The 26,696-nt window shown below is 41.0% G+C and overlaps 1 protein-coding gene across 2 annotated transcripts in view; it reads right to left on the bottom strand.

Moving 5' to 3' along the window:
* flt1 (fms related receptor tyrosine kinase 1) overlaps window positions 1-26,370 on the bottom strand; it is a 40,668-nt gene extending 14,298 nt beyond the window's left edge. The window contains exons 1-15 of one of the 2 annotated variants that reach the window (XM_039789675.1): window positions 26,091-26,370; window positions 23,075-23,171; window positions 21,791-21,996; window positions 18,660-18,784; window positions 15,227-15,392; window positions 14,924-15,060; window positions 13,162-13,333; window positions 12,880-12,997; window positions 12,372-12,541; window positions 12,123-12,270; window positions 5,841-5,964; window positions 4,804-4,912; window positions 3,228-3,536; window positions 518-664; window positions 314-445 (exon numbers count right to left, since the gene is read on the bottom strand). In XM_039789675.1, the coding sequence (XP_039645609.1) occupies window positions 314-445; window positions 518-664; window positions 3,228-3,536; window positions 4,804-4,912; window positions 5,841-5,964; window positions 12,123-12,270; window positions 12,372-12,541; window positions 12,880-12,997; window positions 13,162-13,333; window positions 14,924-15,060; window positions 15,227-15,392; window positions 18,660-18,784; window positions 21,791-21,996; window positions 23,075-23,171; window positions 26,091-26,148 (2,218 nt within the window). In that variant the 5' untranslated portion in view covers window positions 26,149-26,370. Of the gene's footprint in view, window positions 1-313; window positions 446-517; window positions 665-3,227; window positions 3,537-4,803; window positions 4,913-5,840; window positions 5,965-7,917; window positions 9,539-12,122; window positions 12,271-12,371; window positions 12,542-12,879; window positions 12,998-13,161; window positions 13,334-14,923; window positions 15,061-15,226; window positions 15,393-18,659; window positions 18,785-21,790; window positions 21,997-23,074; window positions 23,172-26,090 lie in introns of those variants that run through there. The other variant, XM_039789674.1, reaches the window with a different exon arrangement.
* Between the last annotated feature and the right edge of the window lie 326 nt (window positions 26,371-26,696).

Here is a 26,696-nt window from a genome sequence, read left to right as displayed (position 1 = left end):
ACAAAAGGAGTGTGTCCCACATGTTAAGGTGTTCTTTGATCAATGTTTACATAGGAATTGATAAGCAGACATATCATCTCCCATTAATAGAATTGAAAGACCATGCCTCTGGTTATAAATACTACATCCATAAAAACAATGTGATATATTGTACTATATGTCTGTACATCCAGACTATACATATATTTACAGAACTGGGAACAATAGACATTCAGACATACCCATATATGGAAAAGTGCAATCTTTGAGAAGAAGTAAACACAGCGGATCAAAAAATGTAATTGAAAAGTACTAGTGGTTGACAGATACTTACGGTTTACCCATATATAGGCAGAACTCTCTGCAGATCCCCTCTCATTGGTGGCCTGGCATGTATACATGCCCTGGTCCTCGACTGTGATTCGATCAATATGGAGGGTCCCATCTGCAGTTGATATCACAATACCTAAAGATGGTGGCACAAACTCTTAGTCACTAGAATACAGCTACAGTTTGCATGTGTGGTATGTCTTTTTACCTGATCCCTGAGACAGAGCACGTTCATCCTTGTACCACGTGATGATTGGGGTTGGGACTCCTTCAGAGGGACAGCTAAGGATTACTGAGCTGCTGAGGTTGACAGTACAATCTGTCAGATTATCAAGCAGCACTGGAGGCTCCAAAACTGAAAGGAGAATCACATGAATGAATGAATAGTATTCATTCATAGTATGTGTGCAGAAATATGAGTGTTTGTGCAACATTTGGCAAATTACCAGTGGTTTAATGTACATTAACCCAAGTACTGCACTTAAGTACAATTATAAGGTACTTGTACTTTATTTACAGTATTTCCATTTCATGCCACTTTATACTTCAAATCTACTACATTTCAGGGGGATATTGTCATTTTTACTCCACTATAGAACAGAATACGAAGTAGTCAAAACTATTTCCACTTTGACCAACTAAAATGCGTAATATACAGTAATACATTAATGTAAAGATCTTTATCAGGGGGTCCTCATAGTTAATGCAGGGGGTTCCAAGTTATTGTTTATTTAATTTTTTCCAAAATGTAATGTCTGAAAATATACATAAACATGAATCCAACATATTATTAGCAAAGATAAATTGGCCTATTTGTGATTTGTTTTACGCAACATTGATGATAGGCTCATTGTCCTTATTGTAGGTAAGGTAACCACTAAGGTAGCCATGGATTCACTTTGCTACATGTATGTTTAACATTAAAACATGATGTATAAATAATATATTAGTATGTCAATAATTATTATTTTAATAGCTTAGTATTGTATGCACCATAAAAAGGTATGTGTAAAGGCTTTATGCCGCCCAACACGTTATTGTAGGCCCAGTTTAAAACAAACATTTCATACAATATATAATGGGGGGGAGAGGGGAGGGTCCCTGCTCTGTCTCTCCTTGACCCCTGCAAAATAGTGATATTATTCTGCATAATGAGAACTTTACTTTTGATACTTTAAACGTGCAATACTTAAAAAAATAGTTGTAGTTAGACTGAAACAGATTTTCAATTAAGTGAAAGCAGTGCTATTTTTTCCCACTGTTTTCTGGACCAGTGCCACTTTTGGATAATAATCGTGTACTGGTATTGACACATTTTTCCAGAAGAGTGGCCTTGGCTTCAACCTGTGAGTCAGCTGACGTTTGGGTTCTCTTGGGCCACTTACTTACCCTGAAATACCCTGCAATACAAACCCATATCTAAAAAACAACAACAATGTAGTATTTCATCATGTGGGCAGTTATTGGCATATGAGTGCACACAATGAGTTAAATGCAGTTTTTATGTTTCCTTCTCATGCACCATAATTACACTACATTACTCGTGCACTATAATTAGATCAGATCACCCCTGAGTCTCTTTATTCCCATGCTTTATTTTTTTCTACATTCTCCCTCTTTACTCTCGTTTTAGCTCCCCAACTTCTCTTTTTCTGGTCACCCTGTCTCTCTAGTAGTTCCCTTGTGGGGGTCCCAGGGGAGGAAGTTGACGTGTTGAGCCCTGATTGTATAACAGCAGTAAAAGACTTGAAGAAAAGTCACTTAACCAAGGCGACTGATTGTTGTTTCCCCTATCTTCCTCCTGGTCAACAATTGATAATTGTCCGCGGGGCTGGGGCCTGACAGTGTCTGATTGGCTGATTGTTACTCCAGCCCTATGTGGGGGCCTGTAAATGTGGCATTGTGGAAAGTGCCATTGTGTGCTCTTCCTCCAGACAAGAGCTCATTCCCACGTGAAAGAGGTGCTGAGCTGGAGCGCAAGAGCAAAGGCAGGGTGGGGCCCCAGGAAGTCAAGGGGACCCAATTCCCAAGCAGCAAAACTCTATGAGAGAGTGTGGGTGTTTGTTTGTTTGTTTGTTTGTTTGTATGTATGTATGTATGTATGTGTGTGCAACATATGTTCACAGAAAACATGGGGAGGCTGTGAGTTTTAAATAGAGAGAGTGCAACTTAAATCTACATTTGAAATTTAGTTATTAAAGGTGCCCTGCCACACGTATTTCATTACTTTGTGGTAATGTCTGAAGTTCTACCATGGACTCTGTAATATTTTTTTGTTGAAAGAATGCCTTGGTTACCTTGTTTCAAGCCATTCTAGCGTGGTATAGAAAGCCTGTAGGAAGACTCAGCTTGATTTCTGCCAGTTCTCATTAATATTCAACAAGCTAAGCTGTTTGAATCTGATTGGCTAACAGGTAGCCAATGATAGCCTGGCTGTCAGAATCCTTTACCCAGCCCAACTGGGCGAGCTAATGAATAGTAATGAGCTCAGGTAATATGATGTCAGACTGACCAGCTTTTGTAATTGGCCTGATTTCTCTGCTTATTTCTTTTCAGTGGCTAGAACTAACAGAGGAGGTAGCAGTTCATTTTCACATTCACAACATAACACAAACACATATGGACCTAACATATTTCAAAAAATGCAAGTAAAAACGGTTTTGTATGGCAGGGCACCTTTAAGAAATGTAATTAGGAATATTTATTTTTTGCACAATCTAAAAAAAAGATGAGATAAAAGCAATCATTGTGTGCAGACAACAAGCTAAAAACACAATCCAAAAATGCTTGATATAAATTAGATAATTACTTGATCTATTATTGTTTATAAAAGTAACAAAGAATGATAAATTTATTTTAAAGTAAGCGTCCCCAAAAATGCACGATGAAGATGAGATCATAAAGCTGCGACTACTCACTTGTGACCACCACCTGTGTGTCCAGGTGGGCCTCCTGTCCGATGATCAGGTGGTGGGCAGAGCATCTGTAGGCGCCAGAGTCTCTGGCTGTTAGGTTGCTTAGCAACAGGACCAGAGAATTGGAAAACTCCCCCAATGTGAGCTGCTGACTACTCAGGGCAGGGCTGCGGGATTGGGCGCCCTCTGTGTCATTCACTCGTTGCCATGACAACGCTGTGTACAGGTACTTATTGGCTACACAGGTGAGATGGAGGTCTCCACCCTCTCTAGGCTCCTCCCTCTGGCTCACACTGAAGCCTCCTGGGACATCTGAGGGAAGCAGAGATGAAAAGATGTTGAAGAAAGGTGAGGGAGAGGGAACGTGAACAAATATAAACTTTCACTGATCTCCTGTATGATGAATAAGCCCTCTCCGTTTCTCGACAAGTGTATGGGGATCCTGTCTGGTGCCTGAAACCAGGAGAGCTGATTCAACGGATCCTCCATTTTTGTAACCTTTGACGACAATGTTGAATGGCTATTGTGGGTAAAAGCAGCTAGTGGAATACAGTGAAAAAGCCTTTTTATTTACTTTAGCCATTTGAAACTTCCCGTGGAAACGGCTCGAGAGTTTCCTGATGGCAGATAGTGTTTATCTTTCCCGAACACCCCAAGGCCTCCCGAAATAAAGCCGACTTGCCAGTCCAAGGAAGTGCGCTGCACAGGGAAGTAGAACGATAAGAGCACCAGGTTCCTGTTTCGCTGTTGCTCACACACTAACAACTCAGCACAGCCTAATGCACAGACACACACTCATGCACACAAATAAACACAATAAAAAAACCTTTACCTGTACGCCTAGTAACAAATCTAACCTCAACAGTGTATGTACCCGATGCACGTATGCTACTTTGTTGTGCCAAGGATTTTAAGCAAGATTAACGTGTGTGTACTTCTACTGTAACACTTAACAAATTTCCAGTATTTAAAAGATCTATTTGAGTTATTGTATCTGGTATGATATTTCACATTTTTTGATGGAAAATGCTCAAATATGCAGGGTCACTTGGGTTTTATGCCTGATTGCATTACTTCAATCTGACATAAAAATGGTTTGGGGCGATTCTAGCATTTGTATTAGGGAAAATATGTTCTTATATATGTTCTTTATATATGTTCTTTACATCCTATCAATGAGTTTCCTGTTGAAAAAGATAATTTATTGCATAATTCTTTTATTGAGTAAAACTTTAAACAGGTAACCCTAACCAAACAGAACAGAATAATTAAAATTATTTTATTATTATTTCCCATCGTCATTCATTTCATTTTGAATAGAATATCAGTACAAAAATGATTTGCCAATCCATCAAGTGGATCAGCTGATATTTTGAAACTGAGGAGGGAGTAAAAGTGAGAAAAGAAAGCAGATGACAGGAAGAAGACAGAAACTAGTTATTTATTATTCTGGGAAGTGAATGTTGGAGGGAAAAGATTGCAAGAAAAATAGATATAATTTCTTCTTTTTTTTTAAAAGTCCCATATGTGGGCACAAAAGAAACGCCCATGGTGCATATCTAAGGAGATGTTTCCTCACCTGTGACGTAGAAGTGGAGGTCTAGCTGGTCAGTGCCTGCAGAGTTAGAAGCAGTGCAGCGATACACTCCAGACACAAAGGCCTCTGCCACAGTCAGGACCCCCACTGTCTACAGAAAACACAAACATCCGCATTATCAAACCAGCACTGAAAAACAGCCAGACACACACACACACACACACACACACACACACACACACACACACACACACACACACACACACGTGCGCACACATGCACGCGAGCATGCACACACGCACACACGTTCATGCACACATTTAAGGTTCAGGCCTGTTACCTCTGCCACTGATGGCCGGAATCATATTTTCCATGGGCCCACTGAGCAGACAATAGGGTTCTCTGAGCCAGACCTCCTGTCCCAGTGGGCAGCTCAACATGCAAGCTGTCAATACGTATTAATAAAAGTGTGTCTGTGAATGTGTGTGTGTGTGGGAGGAGTGAGCAAAGAAGGGCAGTAAGAGTAAAGATTATATTGTGAGAGAAAGACCTTCATCAGGCAAAGGTCTACACCGAAATGTTGCCAGCTATTAAATTTATCTTTGCAAGTTAGGCAGTGTGCTGGAGTTTCTTTGCTACGCACCTGTCTCATGTTATAGATGTGTAAAGTATTTTTATGCTCTGATTATGGTAGTTGTGACACATGATCCACCTTCTATTCAGATTGGTGCATTTTTGGCCAATTTCCATCAAATCTGTTATTATCTGTTTACAGGGGCGTAGCACAAAATTCTGGGCCCTTTAGAATGGGCCCCTCCCCGCATCCACAGCTATTCATTCTAGCATCTTTTTGGGTACTCAGTCCCCCTTTTCCCCCCAATCTGATGCCCCTGTCTGTTTATAATTGCAATTCAAATATTTTTCCAGGACCAACTGTACCTATTGTACCTTTGAGCTTATCCACATCAGTATGCTGTGTTGTGTTTTTTACTTTATTTCCAACAGTAACTAAAAATCCCGTTATTAACACAACATGGCTCTCCTGTCAGTCACAGTGTGTATTTCAGTTCTTTACCTACCTTTTTCTTCCCTTGAAGCACTTCCTGTCTGTGTGTAATACTCAGGATGTGGTTGCTTGTGAACGTGGCAGGGACCCTCTCTGTAACAGGGCTCCAAAGGGAGGAGGATGTTGGACACACACACCTTGAAGAAGGAAGAAGATAGGGATTCAGCTGTGTTGACACAAGTCATTTTATGCTGCCTTCAGGTGTATGTGTGTGTGTTTTTCTCAGCTGTGCTCGGCAGGAGGAAGACCAGAACATCAGGGAAACGCCTTGATCATCGCTGCATGATGTTATTCTCATTCACATAATCATCATCACCAAACCATTTTTTATCAATAGCATCACATCCTCTTACCCTGTCCTGCAGGCTGACAATAGTGGATCTTTGGAGTGCTATGTCATTCTGGATTGTTCATCTATAGAGGATGCAGAGGTGGTATTGTAATGCTGTGGATCAACTTCCTTCCGTTCTTAACAATTCATCCCACATTTCCAGGACAATAGTTCCTGTTCCTGTCCCTCTCAATGACTCTCACAAGTCTAAAATCCATAGGTTACACACAAGCAGTACTGTGGGAACTAGAGCTCATGCAGACTGCTTTGTGTTTTATTTATGCACATCTCCTTATGATGAAAAACTCTGAAATCATACAGGAGCTGGGGTGGGGCCTAAACACACAATGCTTGATCAATTATTTTCAAAGTTGAGGGAAAAGGTGTATATTTAATTTACTTTTCCATGTCTCTTAACAGTATAAGCAATGCTGAACTGTTTATTTAAATCGAATATGATGATAAATGTAATGTAATGAAAATGTAGCAAGTACCATCTACAGCAACAAGTATTTTATTTTGTATATACTTCGAATCATGCCTAATAACCTTGGTGAATATGAAGAAGTTGGGAGGATACACATTCTTTCAGACTGTATTTTTCAGTCAGCCAAAACATATCCCCCCTCTATAATGCACAGATAACGCCTTACTATCAAGTATTTTATTTTATTCATACTTCAAATTATGCATAATAACCATAAAGTGAATATGGAGAAGTTTGTACTTAGTCCTAGCAAGAATTATAGTGTGATACAAATACTTTCAGACTGCAGTTTCGGTCTGCCAAAATATGTATCCCCTCTCTATAAAGCACAGATGATACAGACTGAAAATGCAGTATCCATATTCACCAAGGTTGTTAGGCATGATCTGAAGTATATACAAAATAAAAAAACTTGATAGCAGGGAGACATTATAGAAAGGGGATACGTTTTGTGGCAGGCCAAAAATGCTATCTATCTATCTATCTATCTATCTGGCAGTATAATGTAGACAGATTTCATAATCAAATTCATTTATCATTATTTAGACATTACCACACAGACCATCATCCCTACTGTAAACTGTCATTTCCACTATGATCATTGATCCTCTGCCTGTTTATGGATGTGTCACAGCCCCTCTCTACTCCCTATCTCTCTGTCTGTATCCTTTTCTGTTCGTTCTGAGCTCCTCCCTGAGGTTGGTTCCTCTCTGCTCCCTGATTGCTCTTCCTTTTGGCATCTAGTGTGACAAACGACACACCCTGTGCATGACACCATGGGCCTCACACACGCCACACACACACACACACGCACACACACACACACACACACACACACACACACACACACACACACACACACACACACAAACACACACAAACACACACACACACAAACACACACACACAGGCACAGATTACACTAGCTAACACTCCCACGCTTCCTAGGAAAAGCTTTCTCACTCAAAGTTGCACTTTCACACACAAATATGATTAGTCAGATAGATGTGTGGACATACAGTACACGTGGTTAGAAACAGATAATGAAAATGCATATATACACAGTCATACCACAACCACATTCACACAGTGTGTGCCTGTGAACAAGGTAAGCAGCAGCCGCCTGGAAATATGAATGAGTTGTGTATCAGTGGGGGTCATCTCCTGCCTTTTCTTCCTGTCTTATTTACCTACCGAAAATACACTTTTATCGCTGTCCCTGTCCGTTTCTGTCTCAACCTCAAAATAACCACACTACAGTATAAACCAATACACAAATATAAGCAAAGTTTAATGCAAAAACAAAAACAACTGATATAACACTTCAATACAGATTCATACAAAGTTGGCAAATATTGTCATTTGTCGTATGTAAGTTAGTTGTATAAAATTATTAAATATTAGATTCATATATTACTCATAGAACATCTGTATACAAGGAATGGATCACATTGGGAAACACCCGTAGAATGGGACAGACACACACACACACACACACTCACACTCACACACACACACACACACACACACACACACACACACACACACACACACACACACACACACACACACACACACACACACACACTGTAGATATGGACTTTACTAAAACACTTATGGCACTCATACATTAGGTTTTAATTAACTTTTGAGTGTGCGGAAGCTTTTTTCCAATAATAAACTTTCAATACAAAGACAACAAGGCTGTTATACTGACATCATTTGACAAAAAAGACATTTTGACATGAGATAACACTGGATGACACAGGATGACATAATATGATAGAGGGTGGTCATAGTCTCTGGTCTGTGGAGACTTCCTACATGGTAGGCGTCTGCTGACCGTCAGTCTTTAATAAGAGAACTGTAGGCATCCCATAGTGAACAACACAAAGCTTGTCCTCTCTCCTGTTTTGCCCGTCCAAGGTGAGTACATTTGACCTTCTACCAGTGGCTAAGAAATCAGAAAAGAAACTCACAGCTTTTGTGGATGTCAGAATCAGATGAGGGCTTGGGACAGGCACGGTTCATGCACCCATTATAGTACCACTCTAGGACACAAAAAACAAGCAAAGCAGCTCCAGAAATGTGGCTGGTGGATGAATGGAATTGCACTTCTTCTGGCTCAAAATGTCTGTGAAATGTAAAAAGCATAAAACTACAGCATGGCTGGGTGAGAGGGGATGACTTAAATTGGGGAAATGAAGGAAATAAATAATCAGTAAAGCAGGTGTCCTTATATCCTTAGTAACGTGGCTTATTTTCCCCCTTGTTTCCTTTGTCTCCTGGTCTTTCACTGCTCAGCAGTGTTTCAAGTCACTTTCCTCACTTTCCACACCAGTTTAGCAAGCACAGAATCATCACATGGGATCACTGGTGATGTCACTGAGGGTTCTGCCTGCTGTGGAGAAGCACTGATGAGTGTGTGGAGGTGGTGCTGGAGGGGATGGGCTCCAGGGTGGGAGGCGATGGGGAGTTGTTCTTGATGCTTGGTTGGGGTGAAGGGCAGAGCTGGTGAGGGAAGGGGTTGGAGATGTATGTGTGGGGGCAGCAGAGTTGGGGGAAAGGGTGTGTGTGTGGGGGCTCTCAAGAATAGATCAAGCTCTTGAGGAAGCGGACTGTGCCACGTTTGAAGACGAAGGGACAATCATGCTGCTGGGAAGCGTCTCGCGTCGGAGAGGAAGCCAAACAACTAGAGGAAAAGCGCTCTGATTTTTGCACAGGAAGCCCAGTGCGCCTCCTGCCCAGGCCAGATAAGAGCGCTGCGGTTCCCAGGGCCAGACCCAGGAGTGGCCCAGGGCCCAGGCGTGAGGCCCCCCATCAGCCTGGCCTAGCCTGGTCCACTGTCCCTGGGCCTCCTCCAGCGCGGCGTCAGGCTTGTGGTGCAGCCGGGCTGCAAAGAACAAGGGCCTTGTGAGGATCCAGCCAAAAACTAACTAAAGAAATACACTCAATGCGAACCAGAACAGAGCTTTACAAATGACCGTAAATCAGCCAGTGAAGAAACCAAATGTAATCTGCAGGAACATAACTGTGCAATTATACTTTAGTTCCTTAATGTTAATAAACTGCAGCTTCAGTGCTTCAGTGAAATGTTTTCTTTTATGCCAAATTATTTGTGTAATCTATGGACGGAATACATTTCAAATTGAAATTTGATTTACAACCCAATCAGAATCAATTTCAATCGATTTATCAAGCACTGAATCACCAATCATCATGGTGTAAAAATAAAATTGGGTTTGGGCAGTTTTTCCTCGTGCAGATTGCATGTGACTCTCATCATGATGAAACAAGATCAACTCTGCTCTCATACATACTGTGCGTCTACACTATGAAACCATAATTAGGTACAACAGAAGCAAAATTTCATTATAGTTTTTTACCTGAAAATCTAAATATATTTTCTGAATATGCAACAGATCTTCTAGGTAAAGGTTGAAATTTCTGCAGGATAAAGAGTTTATATCACTCTAACTAGATTCAGAATAAATATCAGATACTTGAGCATCACCAGCTGGTGATAAAGAGATGTTCATGTACATTGTGTAGGATACATTTGGCAGAGACGGACGGATTAAACCACACTGGAGGCACCACGGTATGGCGCCATATGAGAGTGCCAGTGTTAAGGGTCAAGTACACTGATGATGTCAGTGTGTCTCAGAGGGGGAATAGAGTATGGGCGGCTGCTGTGGTGCTCTCAGGTAATGCTTAACCTTTCTGACTTGGTCATAAGCAACACAATAAGTGTCTGACCTCCAAGAACAACTCAATCAATGTTTCTGCCAAGTGCCTGCTTGAGTACTTGTGTGTGTTGTTGACCAAATGACTGTCCCTCGGCATCACTGGGTTGGGCCATTTCTCATGAGAACTTTATATATAGTGTGTGTGTCAGATATAAGAAAAGGCATCACAGGATGCAGTGTGCAATCACAATAATAAACAGGCCTCTTAGCCTGCGTCCTGGACAGGAAATTCATTAAATCATAGCGTTTGATTTAGAAACCAACAAATCGTGACTGAGAGCACGGAACTGGCTTCTATTGAAGTGTGTTTTTTTTTCTGTCCTTTCAAGTCTAAGATACGCTGTGTACTGTCTATGAATGCACCAGGACCGCACACACACACACACACACACACACGCTACACATTTGTATACACTTAAACAAACATATGAAAATGGAACCACAGACAGTAAGAGAACAAACATATGAAAGAGTTGCACAAGCAAGCAACTTATAAACACAGACATGATGAGACACTCACAAATACATGTATATATATATACACACACACACAAAAATAAACGCACACAGATGTTCACACATTTGCGCACACAAAAGGCCCCCAAAGGCATCTGTTCTGGTCACAAGAAGGAAATGCTGTCTGAACCCATGTTGAAATAGACAAAACATGTCTCATTTTTAAAAATCACACACACACACACGCACACAGACACACACACACACACACCACCACCAAAGGCTGACAAACAAAGCAGGACATCATTTTTTGTGATTTTGAGTTTGTAACATTATGGCATTGATATTATTTGTAGTCTTTGCAGCCAAAATATGTACAAAATATTGAAAGTTTAAATTGATATCAACTAAAAACAGCAACAATGTGCCATTTTATGAATTTAACTATTTGAAAATAATATATATATATATATATATATATATATGTATGTTTGCCTTTTTGATGTTACAACATACTGAGTTTATTAAAATCAAAATATTTAAAGGAACACGCTGACTTATTGGGAATTTAGCTTATTCACCGTAACCCCCAGAGTTAGACAAGTCGATACATACCCTTCTCATCTCCGTGCGTGCTGTAAAGCTGTCTGACAGCTCCAGCGGCATCAGGCCAGCACAGAACATGCAGGTGAATGGTTCCAGTAATCCTACTGCTCCGAATAAGTGACAAAATAACGCCAACATGTTCCTATTTACATGTTGTGATTTGTAGTCACAGCGTGTACAAAAAACAACGTATATAATATAGTTCCCGGTTTGTTTACGGTTAGAAGATGGCTGTGTCTCATGTTACGTTGTTTTTTGTACACGCTGTGACTCTACAAATCACAACATGTAAATAGGAACATGTTGGCGTTATTTTGTCACTTTTGTCACAATTCGGAGCAGTAGGCTAGTTGGAACCAGTTACCTGCAGGATCTGTGCTGGGCTAAGCTAATGCTGGAGCCGTCAGACAGCGTTACAGCACGCACGGAGATGAGAAGGGTATGTATCGACTTGTCTAACGCTGGGGGTTACGGTGAATAAGCTAAATTCCCAATAAGTCGGCGGGTTCCTTTAAATATTACTATTTTCTAAAGGAAGGTTTGAAGACTTTTATACTATATTGAAGCTTATTCCAGCTGGTGCAATTTTAAATGGTTTACAGCTCATTGTAGAGGCAGGATTTTAATGTGTACACTGCACTGCATTCAGTCTTCTGGGCTACTTACAGGCTTTTGGATGGGCAGGGATGCCATAGCCACTGGATGTGTGGAGGAGGGACTCCGTGGGATGTGCAATGGAGGGCTTGTCTGCTCCCCCGTGGCACCGAGCCCGGGTCCTGCAACGACACCGCTTTCTCCCCTATCTGAGGACTCACTGTCAGACAAGAAGTCCAAATAAACACAAAAGTTTTAACACTGAGAGAAGTCTAAGACAAAGCTAAAGGTTGTTGGTGGGTGAAGAATTTAATTTCTCACCATTGACCACAAGAGTAAGCGTGAGATTCTGGTAGAGTCCATGTTCCTGGATTCGTACCAGGACAGTGTACTTCCCAGCATCCTCCTCTGCCACGTCCCGGATCACCAGGGAATTCCCATCCATGTGGTATCTGGAGCATTGCTCTGCTGCCACCATGCCATCCTTCAACCTGTCAGAAAAAAAGACCTCTGAGCAAAGTTTCATGGACTGTATGATTGTCAGTATAAACCAAAGTTTAATGGAGGAAAATCATTTGAAAGTCTAAAATTACAGAATGACTTCAATCATTTTAATGACTGAATATGATGAGCAATGCTTGGTTGCTAAAACAAACATCATTCCAAGGCCTTTCAAAGGAAATTGTGTTGAGGAAGTGTGTCAGAGATTAAAATAGATACAATACGCAAACTTTATTAGACATTTGGAAAGGGAGGCAAAAAAAATAAAAAATAAAGACAAAAAACAAGGCGGTTAGGTTTCATTTTTGGGATCAAGATGATCTCTTACCAGGTGACTTCAGGGGCAGGGAACGCTCGTAGTTTGGGAGAGATTCTGTAAGATTTCTGTCCTGCCTGTACCTCCATCATAGATCCATGTCTGGACTTCAGGCGAATAAACGGACGGTCTAAAATTTTTAAATGTAAGAAAAACATGCACATATTTGTGTAAGATTAAGAAAGTGAATGGAAAAGTTTGATCATTGTTGTGACATCTAACCACCACCCTCCAGACAATCTGTTACCGGTTGAATCACATAAATGTCAGGAAGTTTTAGTGGAAGACACTCACCATAGACTGTAACAGTGACTTTCTGTTGTTTGGTTTTTTCCCCGCTGGTCACGCGGCATGTGTAGAGGCCTCGGTCTGAACGCTGGAGCTTCGGGATGGTCAGAATATTGTAGAACAACATGTGCGTTCTGTGTTTCAGGAGCCTCTTGGAAGTGGAGCCTGTGTTGTTATTCTGAAGGTGCAGAGAGATGAAGAGCCACAGAATTAACACTGAAGACTCATCTGTGTGTTCTTAAATCTATTTTGAAAATCTCTGAACCCAAGTGTTGGTAACTTTTTTAACCAACAGTGCACCTATTTTTTATTTGAGGTATGTAAGGACCATTTTCTGATAAATCATAGTTTGTAAAGGGTTTACAAGTTGTAATTAAATTCTTTATTAATGGTTAATAAATGAAGTATTAATTCTCATACACCTGTAATATGGCAGCAATAAAGACAACTTATATCCTCATCTAGCATTTTATTTAACCACATCCTTGGGTTGATCACTTGATGTTGCATGTCATCCATTCACTCTACCCTCACTTTTTCTGTCTGTCTATACTGTCAAACTTTCAAAAAAAGATTAAAAAGTAAGATTATTATTATTAAAAAGTATATTATTATTAGTCAGAAACCCACAGGCCTTTATAAATGACTTACTTAAAAGCCTGTTAGATAATGGGCAAGTCATTTATAAAGGGTTCTTTAATTGCAATGATCTATCAAGTTCCGAGTTGTAAATGTTAATTTCTTAATAATGGAAAATATGCTCTGGAGCATGTAGTCAAACTGTCCGGTAATATTTTTTTAACAATCTGAAAAAAACAAAAGGGTGGCTGTACAAATGGCTTCTTGCTAATCTATAAAGCTCTAATAAATTATTTATTAAGTCATGCTAGTCATAGTCACAACTAATATACCCCTAGTCTCGCTTTGCCAGACCTTCCTCCACAACGCTGCTGAGGAAGGTCTGGCTAGTCCACAAAGCATTTCGGGATGGGAGAGAAACGTGCTCTGGTTTATTGGCATTTCTTTAAACCAATCACAATCACCATGGGCGGCACTAAGCGTCGCACGGAGCCCTGGTGCCGCTGCAAAATAGCCTCGGGAAGGAACTTGTTTTGGTGGAACATGTACATTCAAAAGTTGTTTTAGTCGTGCAACAGAAAACTCCGATTGGACAGATAGTCTAGCTAGCTGTCTGGATTTACCCTGCAGAGATCTGAGGAGCAGATAGTCCTCATAAATCCACCGGAGTTTAAAATTCCAACACAAAGAAAGCTGAAGGTAATGGACATCAGGCCGAAAAGATGGACATACGGCGGATTTTCCGGCAGCAACGGGGCAATCCCAGAAGTGGAAGGTCGTGGATATAGACTAATAAACCCCTAATGCCATAGGCCTTATTAGAAAGTGGTACAGCACTGGTACTTCAATTAAGATCACATCCTTTGCAACGTAAAAATATTGTCAGCTTCTGTGAGCTTCGAAAAATTTAAGTGAAAGGATTGATAGTAAATGAAGAGTGATCTTGCTTTCTTTAAATTGTGCACTTTTTGTGGATTATTTTGAATTGGTTTACTTACGCTACATTTAAATTAGTGATCTTTTACTTTTGCTCAAACAAACTTTTAAAGAAGTATTTTCTACTTTTAAATATCAATAAAATAACTAGTCTGTTTACTTGAATAGGATCTGTATGTTAATATAATTATACACTCCTGCTCAATCTCTGCCAAAGGTAATTTGTCTCTGCATACTTTAATGCAGGTCTGACCTTTCCTGGGTAGTCCCAGGTGATGTTGACTCTGGTGTTCAACTCCCCGGTGGCAGTGCAGTTCAAGACTAGCCTCTCTCCCTTCAGGGCCTGCACAGGTCCACTACTGTTCAGATAGACCTCCATGATGTTACTCACTGTGACAAGAAAGAAAAAAGATATAGTTATGGTTAAAATGCATATTTATATATATATATATATAGTTAGAGTGGATTAGGGTTTTTGCATAGACACCACTGAGACATACATACATGTTTATGTGGGATTTGCTTTGTATCTAAAAGGAATTCGTGCACTGCTGACCTGTTCTGTGTACAAAGTATATACGCGACTTGTGTGTGATGCCATCAGTGATTGTCTGGCAGTAGAAGAGGCCAATGTAATAGAAGGTGGGAGTTCGGATGGTGAAACCCTGCTTGCTATTCCAAATGATGTTCCTCTGGTCTGGACTCAGGCTGTGGTTAGGGTACTGTGGGAGGAGGGAGGAGAAGACAACACCCATCAAATGTTTCACTCTACCACAAGCATGACAACAAAGACACACTTACACCACTCTGAAATCTCACGTATTTGTACTGTGCAAGTGGAGAAATTAAGGAACAAGCTACAGAAAACCATCCCAATGATTAAACATTAAAACATTGCAAATATGGAAGGAACATGGTCACATGTGATATGCAACACTACCGGTGAAAAAACATAGGAAAAAAACGCGGTCATCTGCATTATTTGCTGCCAGAGAGAAAATAAATCCCAAGATGCATTGCCTCTGCCCCCAAAAGCAAAGAATACATGTCAATAAAAAATCCATTGAGTCTTTTGGGGGGCAAGTTGGAGTCAAATCTCAAGTATGATTGAAAACTCCACAACAGCTACTAAATGGACCTCAAGTCTTAAATAATTTTAAACAAGTCCAAGTCCATTTTTAAGTCTTGTAAAAGCAAGTCTTAAGTGAAGGCACAAGTCTTCATAAAAATGCAAGTCAACTGCATGTCTTTCAGGTCCCTGAATATTGAATTTAACGTATTTTAAGATTTTCCTCACAAAGCTGTATTTTGTGTTTTTACAATACTGCGACTAAATCATTTTAATGCATAGACCATTATAAATATTCAAAGTGTGTGGCCATGCTGTTTATTTAATTTTTCACTGTTCCAGGAGCTCAAATCCAGCTCCTCTTTGCTCGGTGTGAGTTTTCGTTTTCACTTTTACTGGACTAATCCACCTCAGGTTGTATTAAGACAGTCGCAGGTCTGGTTTGGAATTAGAGCGTAAAATATGTCAAAAGAAGCCCCAGATGATGCTGCCTGTATTCTCACAGTGTTGGTTTCATAATACTTGGCTACCTTGATATGGACACTTGTGTAACTTTGTTGTTTTCTCAAAGGCAGCCTCAAGGAAATGTTTACTAGAATTTCTGTGACACAGTGGAAGCCTCCCACCCACTCTCAAGGGAACAGGTGGACCCCCCCACACAACCACCACACACACACTTCCCCCCACTCCTGCACCCCCAGTGTGAACTGGCTGATATCCCCCCTCCCAGAATGAGGCGATCCTCTCAGACCCTACTGAGCTCCTCCTCCTCTCTGCGTCCTGTAAAGTAGATGCTTCCCACTGTTCCGTCCTCCCAAATTCACTCACCCCCGAGTCTGAGCGCCCTTAGTACCCTCTCTACATGGAGGTTATGCAAAGGTGGAGGTGGAGAAACAGGAGGAGGAGCGAATTAGTAAAAGGAGTCAGGATATGAGAAACGTGACTCCAGTCCATCTCCTCGCATCCTGTTACTACAGGATATAGACATTTAGACTGGAACCCCAGGTCGACCCCGTCATCCCGGACCTCCTGGTCACTTTCACAGTGAGAGCGAGAGAGCAGAGCCTCATGGGTATTGTTCCCGCTGAGAAGGGTCATATTAGAGATCCAGACAAAGTGCAAAATCCCTCCAGGAAAAAAACACTCCAGAGGGGAGTGTGATAGGCAGTGGATTTCTGGTTGGGCCAGCGCAGGGTTAGAAAAGGGAGATGAAGGAGGAGGACAGCTATTTTTATAATAATCCAAGCATTTGTGAGGAGATGGAAGCTAGACAAAAAACACGTGTGTTTTTTTAAGGGCCAGATCACAGTTAGAACAGTAGGACATGTCATGCATGGTCTGGTTTGTTCAATTTATGTGTTTGCACTTCCTGGATCCCAAAAACAGAGAAATTCAAGTTCTGAGATATTTCCTCCTGTTGCAGCTTTCCTCTTGTCTTTTAGCCATACTAGCACTGTGGCTCTATGGATGGCGATGTTGGTCTGTAAGTCCGTCCATCACTTTGATTGAGACTGAAATATCTCAACAACCATTAAATGGATTGCCATGAAATTTAGTTCAGACCAGAATTAATCCTTCCGACTTTGATCATCCCCTGACTTTTCCTATTGCCTAACACGAGGCTCACATTTGTAGTCTTGAGTAACATGTTTCTACAACTATAGGATAGATTCATATGAAATTTAGTTCAGACATTCATGTTCCACCTCAGGATGAATTGTAATAACTTTGGTAATCCTCAGACTTTTGATATAACTAATTATTAAAAGAAAGTGTGTGGTTGTGAGGAGTTTGAAAGACATTTACCAGGCAGAGAGGATTGAACAAAGTTTAGAATTGTATAATGGAAAGTGTATGACCTAGGATGTAACTTTAAACCATACTAGGGGCTAAGAGTCAGGAAATGCTGCAACAATTTTGACCATTCTGTTTTAATCTGTCACTTGCAAGTCATTAAACTTTATAGAAGTGCGATACAAAATTGTTGGAGTGTCTTGTGCATCTAATGCATACAAATACAGTCTAGTCCAGAGCCTTCTGTATGTTTTACAACTACTCTATTGTACTTATACTATAATAAGCTTCCAACAGTGACGCACAGGCCGTCATATTAATGATCAGCATTCGTGATTAAAGGGAATTTTCTTTACTTTGATCTATTGGGGCCAACAGTAGCTACCTCTGCTTCCTCCTTCTGACAAACCAGCTGTTTACAGCATCAGTTGGGGGAAGTTGGCAGCCAGGATTCCTACTACAAGAGGTAGAGGATGAGATGTGGGAAGTGGTGCTGGCCAGGGGCCAAAGGGGCACTCCAGACCCCATGTCCTGTCTCCAGAGGTAGAAACAGTGCCAACAGGACATTGTGGGCGCCGCTCCATCGGAAAAAGTCAGTAAAGAAAGGGGCATCTTTGAGTAGAAGGTTTTCTTGGAGATTTAAGCAGACAGGTGGTTTTGCTTCATTCACAGGCAAATCAAATCCATACAGCAGCATACAAAAGCAGACAACAAGCACTCTAAATGCTCCCCTTTGCACTTAGTAACACTGTCTGCCCCCTCACTCAGCACTCAAGCACCAACACTCACAACCATATCCGCACACACTTTCACACATATCCGCAGACGGACACAAACAAACGGACCCACACGCCACAGAGAAATGGCTGCCAAGATAAGAACAATGTGGCGAATGATCTGGAGAGGAGGAAACAACGGGACGGTGCATTGTGTGCATATGTGAGCACTAACGAAAAAACTGGGAAGTGATAATGAGCAGAGAATGTGAGTGGTGTGATTGGGAAGAGAAAGATACACTTGCTACATGTGGCGATCATGATGCAGAGCAGATCTCTGCACCCAAACATGAATTTATAAAGACATTCAAACTGTCACTTGTCATTTCATTCATATTTCCTGCACTGACCTTGACCAGTGTGGTGGTGGCGTTAGGGTGGGTGACCCGGCAGGGGATGACCAGTGGCTGCTTCTCCTTCATGTACAACACATCTGGGCTCATACCCGGATGTTCCACAAATGGCTGCTGGCTGTCTGAAACCCAAACACTGCGGTCAGGGACACATAGGGTACGGATAATAAGCATGACTCTTTTTAATATCACATAAATTAAAGTATACAACCATGTGTACAGTTTAAAGGGTCAGTTCACAGAAATGACAGAAAAATGCCCATTACAGCTTCTTGGAACACATGTTGACCTCTTAAATGTCTTGTTTTCTACAACCAAACCGAAATATATAACATTTGCAGTGATATAAAAGAGAGAAAATCTGAAAATCCTAAGAAGCTAGAAACAGAGAATTGTTGATATTTTTTGCTGGAAAAAGGACAGAAATTATTAATATCTAAATTAGTGAATATAAACATTTTGTAGATGGACTTATCAATTAATTGATTCATAGTTTCAGCTCTATTCATTTCTGATATTTCTGCCTCCATACCAGTAGGTGAATAAAAAAAATAGGTTTAAGGCTTTAAAGCTGTGGTAGGAAATTTATTTTTGGCAATGTTGGGCAAAAACTTCATAATAACCTTTAAAAATTAAAAATTCACGTGATCTGAGAAAAGAACTTGACTTCTGCACCTTTTCTTAGCTCTGGTTTTCAGTCTTTAGAAAATCTAGCCCGTGACAGGAGACTCAGACCAATCACAGGTCATTTCAGAAAGGGAGAGCATTCCTATTGGCTGTTCTGCACATGCATAAGCCCATGAGACAGAGGGGAGAGGGAGAGCTGCAAGAAGATGTTTCACTCTACTACAAATTCTGGTGTTTTTTTGCTTTCTACCCACTGCAGCTTTAACAGCATTGAAAACTGATGTTTAAAAAATTCAGCAAGAACATCTCTTTCCAGAAACTGGTTACTCTGGATAATCCACTGACATAACTGCCAAATAATATAATATTTCTCTGGTAGATAATAGTTCCATTGAAACGTTTTACAAGGAAACAGTTTTAGAAAAAAAGATGCTGCTGTTGTATATAGAAATAAAAAAAGTCAATACAATCATACAGCATGGCAAGTTTTGTTTCAGAAGTGTGTGTGTTGTGTGTGTGTGTGTGTGTGTGTGTGTGTGTGTGTGTGTGTGTGTGTGTGTGTGTATCTGTTTCTAACCACATCTATCTGATTAATCATATTTGTGTGTGTAAGGGAAACTTTGAGTGAGAAAGCTTTTCCTGGGAAGTGTGGGAGTGTTAGCTAGTGTAATCTGCACCTGTGTGTGCCTGTGTGTGTGTGTGTGTGTGTGTGTGTGTGTGTGTGTGTGTGTGTGTGTGTGTGTGTGTGTGTGTGTGTGTGTGTGTGTGTGTGTGTGTGTGTGTGTGTGTGGTGTTTTTGCATCTTTACTATAAAGTGCACTGAGCTTCATTATCTTATCTTTGACAGATTCTTTTTAACCTAAAGAACATTTACACTTTCTTTGATCAGCCCTAGGTACAGTTTTTAAAATTCCTTTCAGGCTACATACAGGTCCAGTAGCCTTCATCAATAAGTTAGGACAGCCTATATGGAGGCTAAGAGGCGAAACCCAGGGCAAAAAAGCACATCCACTCAAAGAAAATAAACTTGAAACAATAAAAGTGAGGGGGACAAAAATAATATTTTAAAAGGTCAGGGGATTAGTCCTGCAGTGGAAATGACCTCCCTGAGTGAGAAAATGTTTTTTTCTGCAATTTTCTGTGAACTGACCCCTTAATTTCATGCACACACAGAAAGGAAAGAAAACAAATCACCTGCCTTTATGCACAAACAAACACACACACTCCCAAGTATCAATCTCAGCAACAAATAAAAACAAACAGACACACACTCCTAAACATACACTGTCCTCCACACCCATTCATTCAATACCCATTCAGCAAATGACAGCCTGTAGTCAACAATAAACACACAGATTGTTTAGAAGCATCAAACGGCCTTGCTGAACTTTCTCCTCCCAGCTCGACTACTGTAATAGTTCTGTGCCATTGAAAAGTCTGGGTGTTGCTCACTGTATTGTTTGTTACCGTAGGGTGTTATTCAAGAAGCAAATCTCTGAACATTCGAACAAAAGTACCCAAAGGACTAACAGACTGAGGGCTTCCTTCTCTTGCTTTGATTCCTAATAGAGGACTCGGGGAGGGAGGCAACGTCTGAGCAGAGCCGCAGGCCAAGTCTGATGCTTAATGGACATGGTGACCTGAGCAATTGATGGCCCCCGAGGGTCCTGTTGGCCAAACAGTAGCGTGCCCTGTGACCCTGGCCTCCAGCCCAGCTCCGTGCCTGGCACAGCCCAGTCCGAACAGCACCACCCTCCAGGACAGGGAGGAGCGGGCCAGGTAGACATCATGCCTCCTCTGCCCCTTGATACCACTGAGCCACTGGCCATCTTATCCTTCAGTTCCTCACACACACACACACACACACACACACACACACACACACACACACACACACACACACACACACACACACACACACACACACACACACACACACACACACACACACACACACACACACACTTCGACACACATCCCCACCACCACCTTGTAGAGACACAGCGACATCCCCTCCCAGCACACCCCCTTCAAGCTCTTCCCCTCCTCCCCCAAGCACAGGATGCTTCAAGAAAGGCTGAGCAGAGCAGATAAGGCTGATGCCCTGGGAAACTCTGCCCAGGCCTGAGCCTTTCAGCAGCTGGGCTATTCCTGGCTTCGAGGTAGCACGTAAACGAAAGTAAAAAAGGAATTATATATAGACAACAGGGAGGTAGGCCCGGATTGAAAAAAGAGGAGGAGAGGGGGTGGGGGGTAAAACTGTGCCAGAGTCATCTAGAAGGATGTGTTGTTGGGACAAAAAGTGTTTGGATATAATTGGCTCTCTGGCATTGGTCTGTATTTAGCACCCACCGCATCCTGTTTAACCTGGGGATATAAACAATAAGGATAAGGGGGTGAGGGCGTGAGGGCATGAGGGGCTGCTCAATGAGTGCAGCTAGAAAGAAAGACAGAGAAGAAAATAAGTGCCGTTCTTTTGACCTCAGGCAGCAGTGTCTTACCTGTGACATATACATAGATGGAGGTCTGTTTTTGGGTTCTGTGTCGGTATCTGCAGTGGAACAGGCCAGTGTGCTGGGTCTGGGTGCTGATGACCATCAAACGGCTGCAGTACTGCTGGCTTGTCCTCCCACAGCGAGACTCCTTCACTTGCACCTGATCTCTGGCCAAACCTGATGGGAACGCCCATGTCAGCTCCCAGCGACCCCTGGTCAAAAGTTACAAGGGGTTGATAGTTTGCTTAGAAAACAATTTCTGCAAAGATAATTTTTTTGGCATTGCTGCTTTATTTGATAGTGAGAGAGACAGACAGGAAAGGCAGGGGAGAGAGAGGGGAAGACATGCAGCAAAGGGCCCTGTGCTGGACTCAAACCCGTGCCACTACAGTAAGCCTTAATGGTACTCCAGAGCTACCAGGGCGCCCAAAACTTGGCCATCTTTGTATGTGCATTCACATTCTGCTAATGAAGATGCTATAAAGGTTGTTCATGTTTTAGTTTCTTTTACATTACATTATATTACATGTCATTTAGCTGACGCCTTTATCCAAAACGACTTCCAATTAAGTGCTTTCAACCTTGAAGGTACAAACTCAAGACAATAAGTAGTAAGTGCAAGTACATTAGCTTTAAATAAGCAAAACTACAAAGAGCCATATGAAAGTGCAGCTGTGAAAGTGCAGCTCTTCTGATTTTGTTGTTTTTTGTGTGGAAAATGACAAAAAAAACAGATTTTTGGCTAAAATACTATTAAATGCAAGTAAAAAAGATATTAAGAGGAGCTGGGGATGAATAACGTCCCTGACACAGCACCACTGGGCCGTAACTGCTGAAGAAAATAGAAAAACGTATATATTGAGAGTACAAGAAGCACATCTGGAAGGACAATGGGAAAAATTTACATTATACAAGACTCAAAACAGAAATATCTATATGTAGCTAAAAATGAATCCACCAATAAGACTGCATGAATGATGGAAAAAAATGTGAATGTTCTTTTTACCATAGTATTTAATGTTGCAAATCTCTTAGCAATAAAGATTTAAGTTGGTAAAAAAGTCAGAAAATTGCTTCTACCTCTTCTTGGTGTCTAACATTACATTTGAATAAGTGTTTTGGTGGTGATTTTGACAATGTTTTTTCTGTTAATGCTAAGTTATTAAGGTTTAAAGATGGTTATGTTTAAGGGGTGTGTTTGCTTTGATTCACAGATATCAATAATTGTGATTGCCATGCTACACCGTTGCCCAAATTAAGGTTTTCATGGCCTATCTACCTTAAACTCACCTGCAGCGGAGCAGTAGTGTCTGGTTGGTGTCAAGGACCAACTGCCGGGTTTTCACATCCAGAATAGGAACACTATACTTCCCCTTTTGATCTTTGTCTGCAAAGAGGATGAAAATCAGAAGACATTTGTAGTGGCAACAACTCCATCACTAAACAAGTTGGAGTATGGGTAGATACTAGTAATTATAAGGTGATAAGGATTTATTCATCAACATATGGACATTTCCAGAGAGGTCAGAGGTCAAGATCAGCTTGTAAGACTTCATTACGGAGTATTCTTTAGGGACATCTGGCAGGATGTTTACTTTCTGAAATGGGGGCTTGAGCACTGGGACTCCATTGAAGCAGAATGTTTATTAATAAACTCTTATGGCAAAATGTTGGATGCTTTTATATTAAATTCTAATCATATGATTGGGAGTCATGAATGGTCCAGGTCCCTTTGGGGTGACTCAGATCTATATGAGATCACTTTCCAAGGAAATCCTGGAAGACAAAACACTTAACAACCAATAAATATCTCGGACAGTTCTTGTTAGCTCTGCCCATTACAAACCGGACTAAACCGGACTCTTGACTGATTGCAGAAACGGTCTTGGTGAGTCCCGGCTCCACAGCACGTACTCCATCCAGGGCCACAGTATCTGTGACCCCCTGCACATCTCCTCGCTCAGGCCACTTGACAACTTGTGTGGAAATGCGTAAGCAGTGTCCCTCTTGTTTATCAAATAAAGGCATTTCTCCACTTCATCGCTGAAGTTTATTAATGAGAGATAAAGACGACTGTCCGCCCTTCCTTCCTTCCAACAGCGGAAACATCATTCAGGGAAGTCCGTCCTTCACTGTGACTGCTTCTTACAGAGTGTGCAACACAGAGCTCAAAACACTCCTCAGAACACAACTGTCTCACCGCTCAGTAGTTAAATCATTTGTACAGCAGCGAGTTAGTTTATCACTAAAGTCCATTATTACCATTCATTGTCAGCATCATTGTTCCCAGTGGATTCCCCATTGAGCAGATCTAGCAATACTCACACTGCTAGCACTTCCTATACTATTTCCTTGGATTTCACAGTGTGTGAGTAGGCAAGACACACACACACACACACACACACACACACACACACACACACACACACACACACACACACACACACACACACACACACACACACACACACTTGGCAGGGTGAGGGAAGACAGAGAGGAAGTTAGGGATCTCCTCCAGGCCCTCTGGGGGCTTTTTCAACAAGCTGTAAAGTGACATTTTCTACTTAAAAATTAGAAAGTTTTGTTTTTTTGTTACTAAATGTCACATTTTTAACCACAGAAATTGAAATGCCCATAATTTTTTTTGGCAGTTTTCCACACACTCACTCATCACCACTAGGGAAAATACCTTCAATACCTTATCAGGAATGTTGAAAGAAACACTTGATGACACAGATGTTAATGTTTAAATTATTCAAACAAAAGTGATTTTCAACACAGAATAAACATGCCCCTCAAGGCCGTTTTTGAAGAAAAAAATTGGAAACAATTTCTAGAGAATTAATCTAATACCCTCAATTTTCTACAGTTTGATGTGATCATGCAACAAGTAAGCCAACTTACAGTAATAATAATTAAAATGTCAATAAATTGACGATATGTAAGTATTATGTCACATTTAGGTGTGCATTTTATAATGAGTGTTTTCTAAAAAATTCAAGGTGTCCATTCTATCAGATATTGTCATCTTTATTAAAGCTAATAAGGTTGATTGTAATATCTTAACAATGGCAACAAGGACATTGGGATGGGTACAAACGAAGATGAATAAGTATCTATCTGAAATGCATATTAATGTATGATGATGTATGTTAAGACTTTCCTGGCATTCTCAACAGCCAATTAGTATCATAATTATATACTTATTGCAGTAATTGCCCCAAAACTAATTTTTGACAGATCAGTACATTGACAAAATGCATATAAAAAATGTATATAATTAAGGTTAGTTCCCTAAAATCTTGCCTAATTAAATTACACTAGGCCTTGCTGTGTCCTCAGCATGAGATAATTAGTGATACTTTGATTACTTTAATAAAAAAAATAACAGAGACAACATTCAAAACAATTATTTAAAAATAAATTAATAGTTTACAATTAAAATATCAGTCTATCCGTATGAAGTTAGTAACTTGATGTTAATTGTTAATGTTAATCATTATTTCGTTTTTCTGGGAGAAAACAAAATTAGTAATTTTTTTCCCCTTTTGGCGACCAAAGACCAATAACACCAGAGGGCACATAAAAGCAACCTGTCGACTGTTTTCAGCAATAAGCACAGATTAACCCCGGTTCCTGCCCAATGGATATTTTCCTTCAGTCGGTCATGACCTCTCGTTCTTTTAAATCAGAGCTTTCATTAGACAAACTCATCAGTCTCAGGAAACAACGCCCTGCGTGTGTCCATTCAACCGGGGCCAAGCGCAAAAGAAGCCGGGCCACAGAGGTCCGCATTATCCAAACAAGTGTCCCGCAGGATAGTGCTTATCTCCCTCACTGCACTCGGTGCTAATAGAGCTAAACAGCTAAACAGCCTTATACACACGACCGCGCCGACGACTTAATTGACCAATAAATGAGCAGCCGCACCACAGCGCGCCACAATAAAGAGGCGCATTTGTGCATCTTTTGTTTAGTTTTTTGTTTTTCTTCAAAGAAAAGACTGAATGTTCTGCCTTGGTTATGGAAATAACATTCTTTTTTAAAGAGCGTCAAGATGCCTTTTGACCCTAGAGGACCCTCTATGGGAAATAATATCCATCAAAAACTGGTGCGTAAAATGCAATTTTCTAAAGGTTACAACTAGTTTCCTTTTCAGTTTACAGCCGTTTGGAGTGGACTAACAAATAAAAACGCAATAAGAACTTTAAATAGGCTAGCCAAACAAGTTATCAACACCAGCTCAAATGGTAACAGCAGGTGCTCTGTGCGGTGTTGCATCAACACATGTAAACTTGTTACTCACCTTTTGCAAGAACAGCATACAATCCACAAAGCAGGCAGATGGGGATCAAATTCATCATCTCTGGTGACTCCGATGCAGCGAGCGGGTTTCAAATCTAAAATATGAAACCAGTTTTATTCCTGCTGTTGGTTTTCCCCCTCCAGAGTAGACTTAAAACAGCGCAGCGCACTTGGCTGTGGCGCTCAGCGCTGATCGTCAGTGAATAGAGATGGTTGGTTTCCTGAGGATAGCTGCGGGAGATCACGCAACAGGACACCACGCTTGAACTCCAGTGCAACTTTTTCCCATCGTTTTGGATAGTGGCGCGGTTTTATACAGTTCCCACAGTGCAGCACCGGATAGCGGACTTCCGTGACGTCCATTGACACACCCAAGGCGCGTAACAGCAGTCCCCTTTTAGGTCTCCCCAGTGGTCAATAGACCAGTGAGGTGTTAATTAAAGAAACGGTCCAAAATAACCCTTTCTTTTTGACATACTTTTAAACATGTTCACTTTAACATTAAATTACCACTTCCTATCTAATAATCTGCAAATTATCTTATTTCCAGACTTGAATTAGGCACCATACCGAGAAGATGCGCAACTGGGCAGCTCTGTGCTTAAAT

The sequence above is a fragment of the Perca fluviatilis genome, chromosome 22, assembly GCF_010015445.1.
Source record: "Perca fluviatilis chromosome 22, GENO_Pfluv_1.0, whole genome shotgun sequence".
In the NCBI taxonomy this organism is placed as follows: Eukaryota; Metazoa; Chordata; class Actinopteri; order Perciformes; family Percidae; genus Perca; species Perca fluviatilis.
Note: the sequence above shows the minus strand (reverse complement) of the source record. Positions and strands in the feature narration are given on the sequence as shown.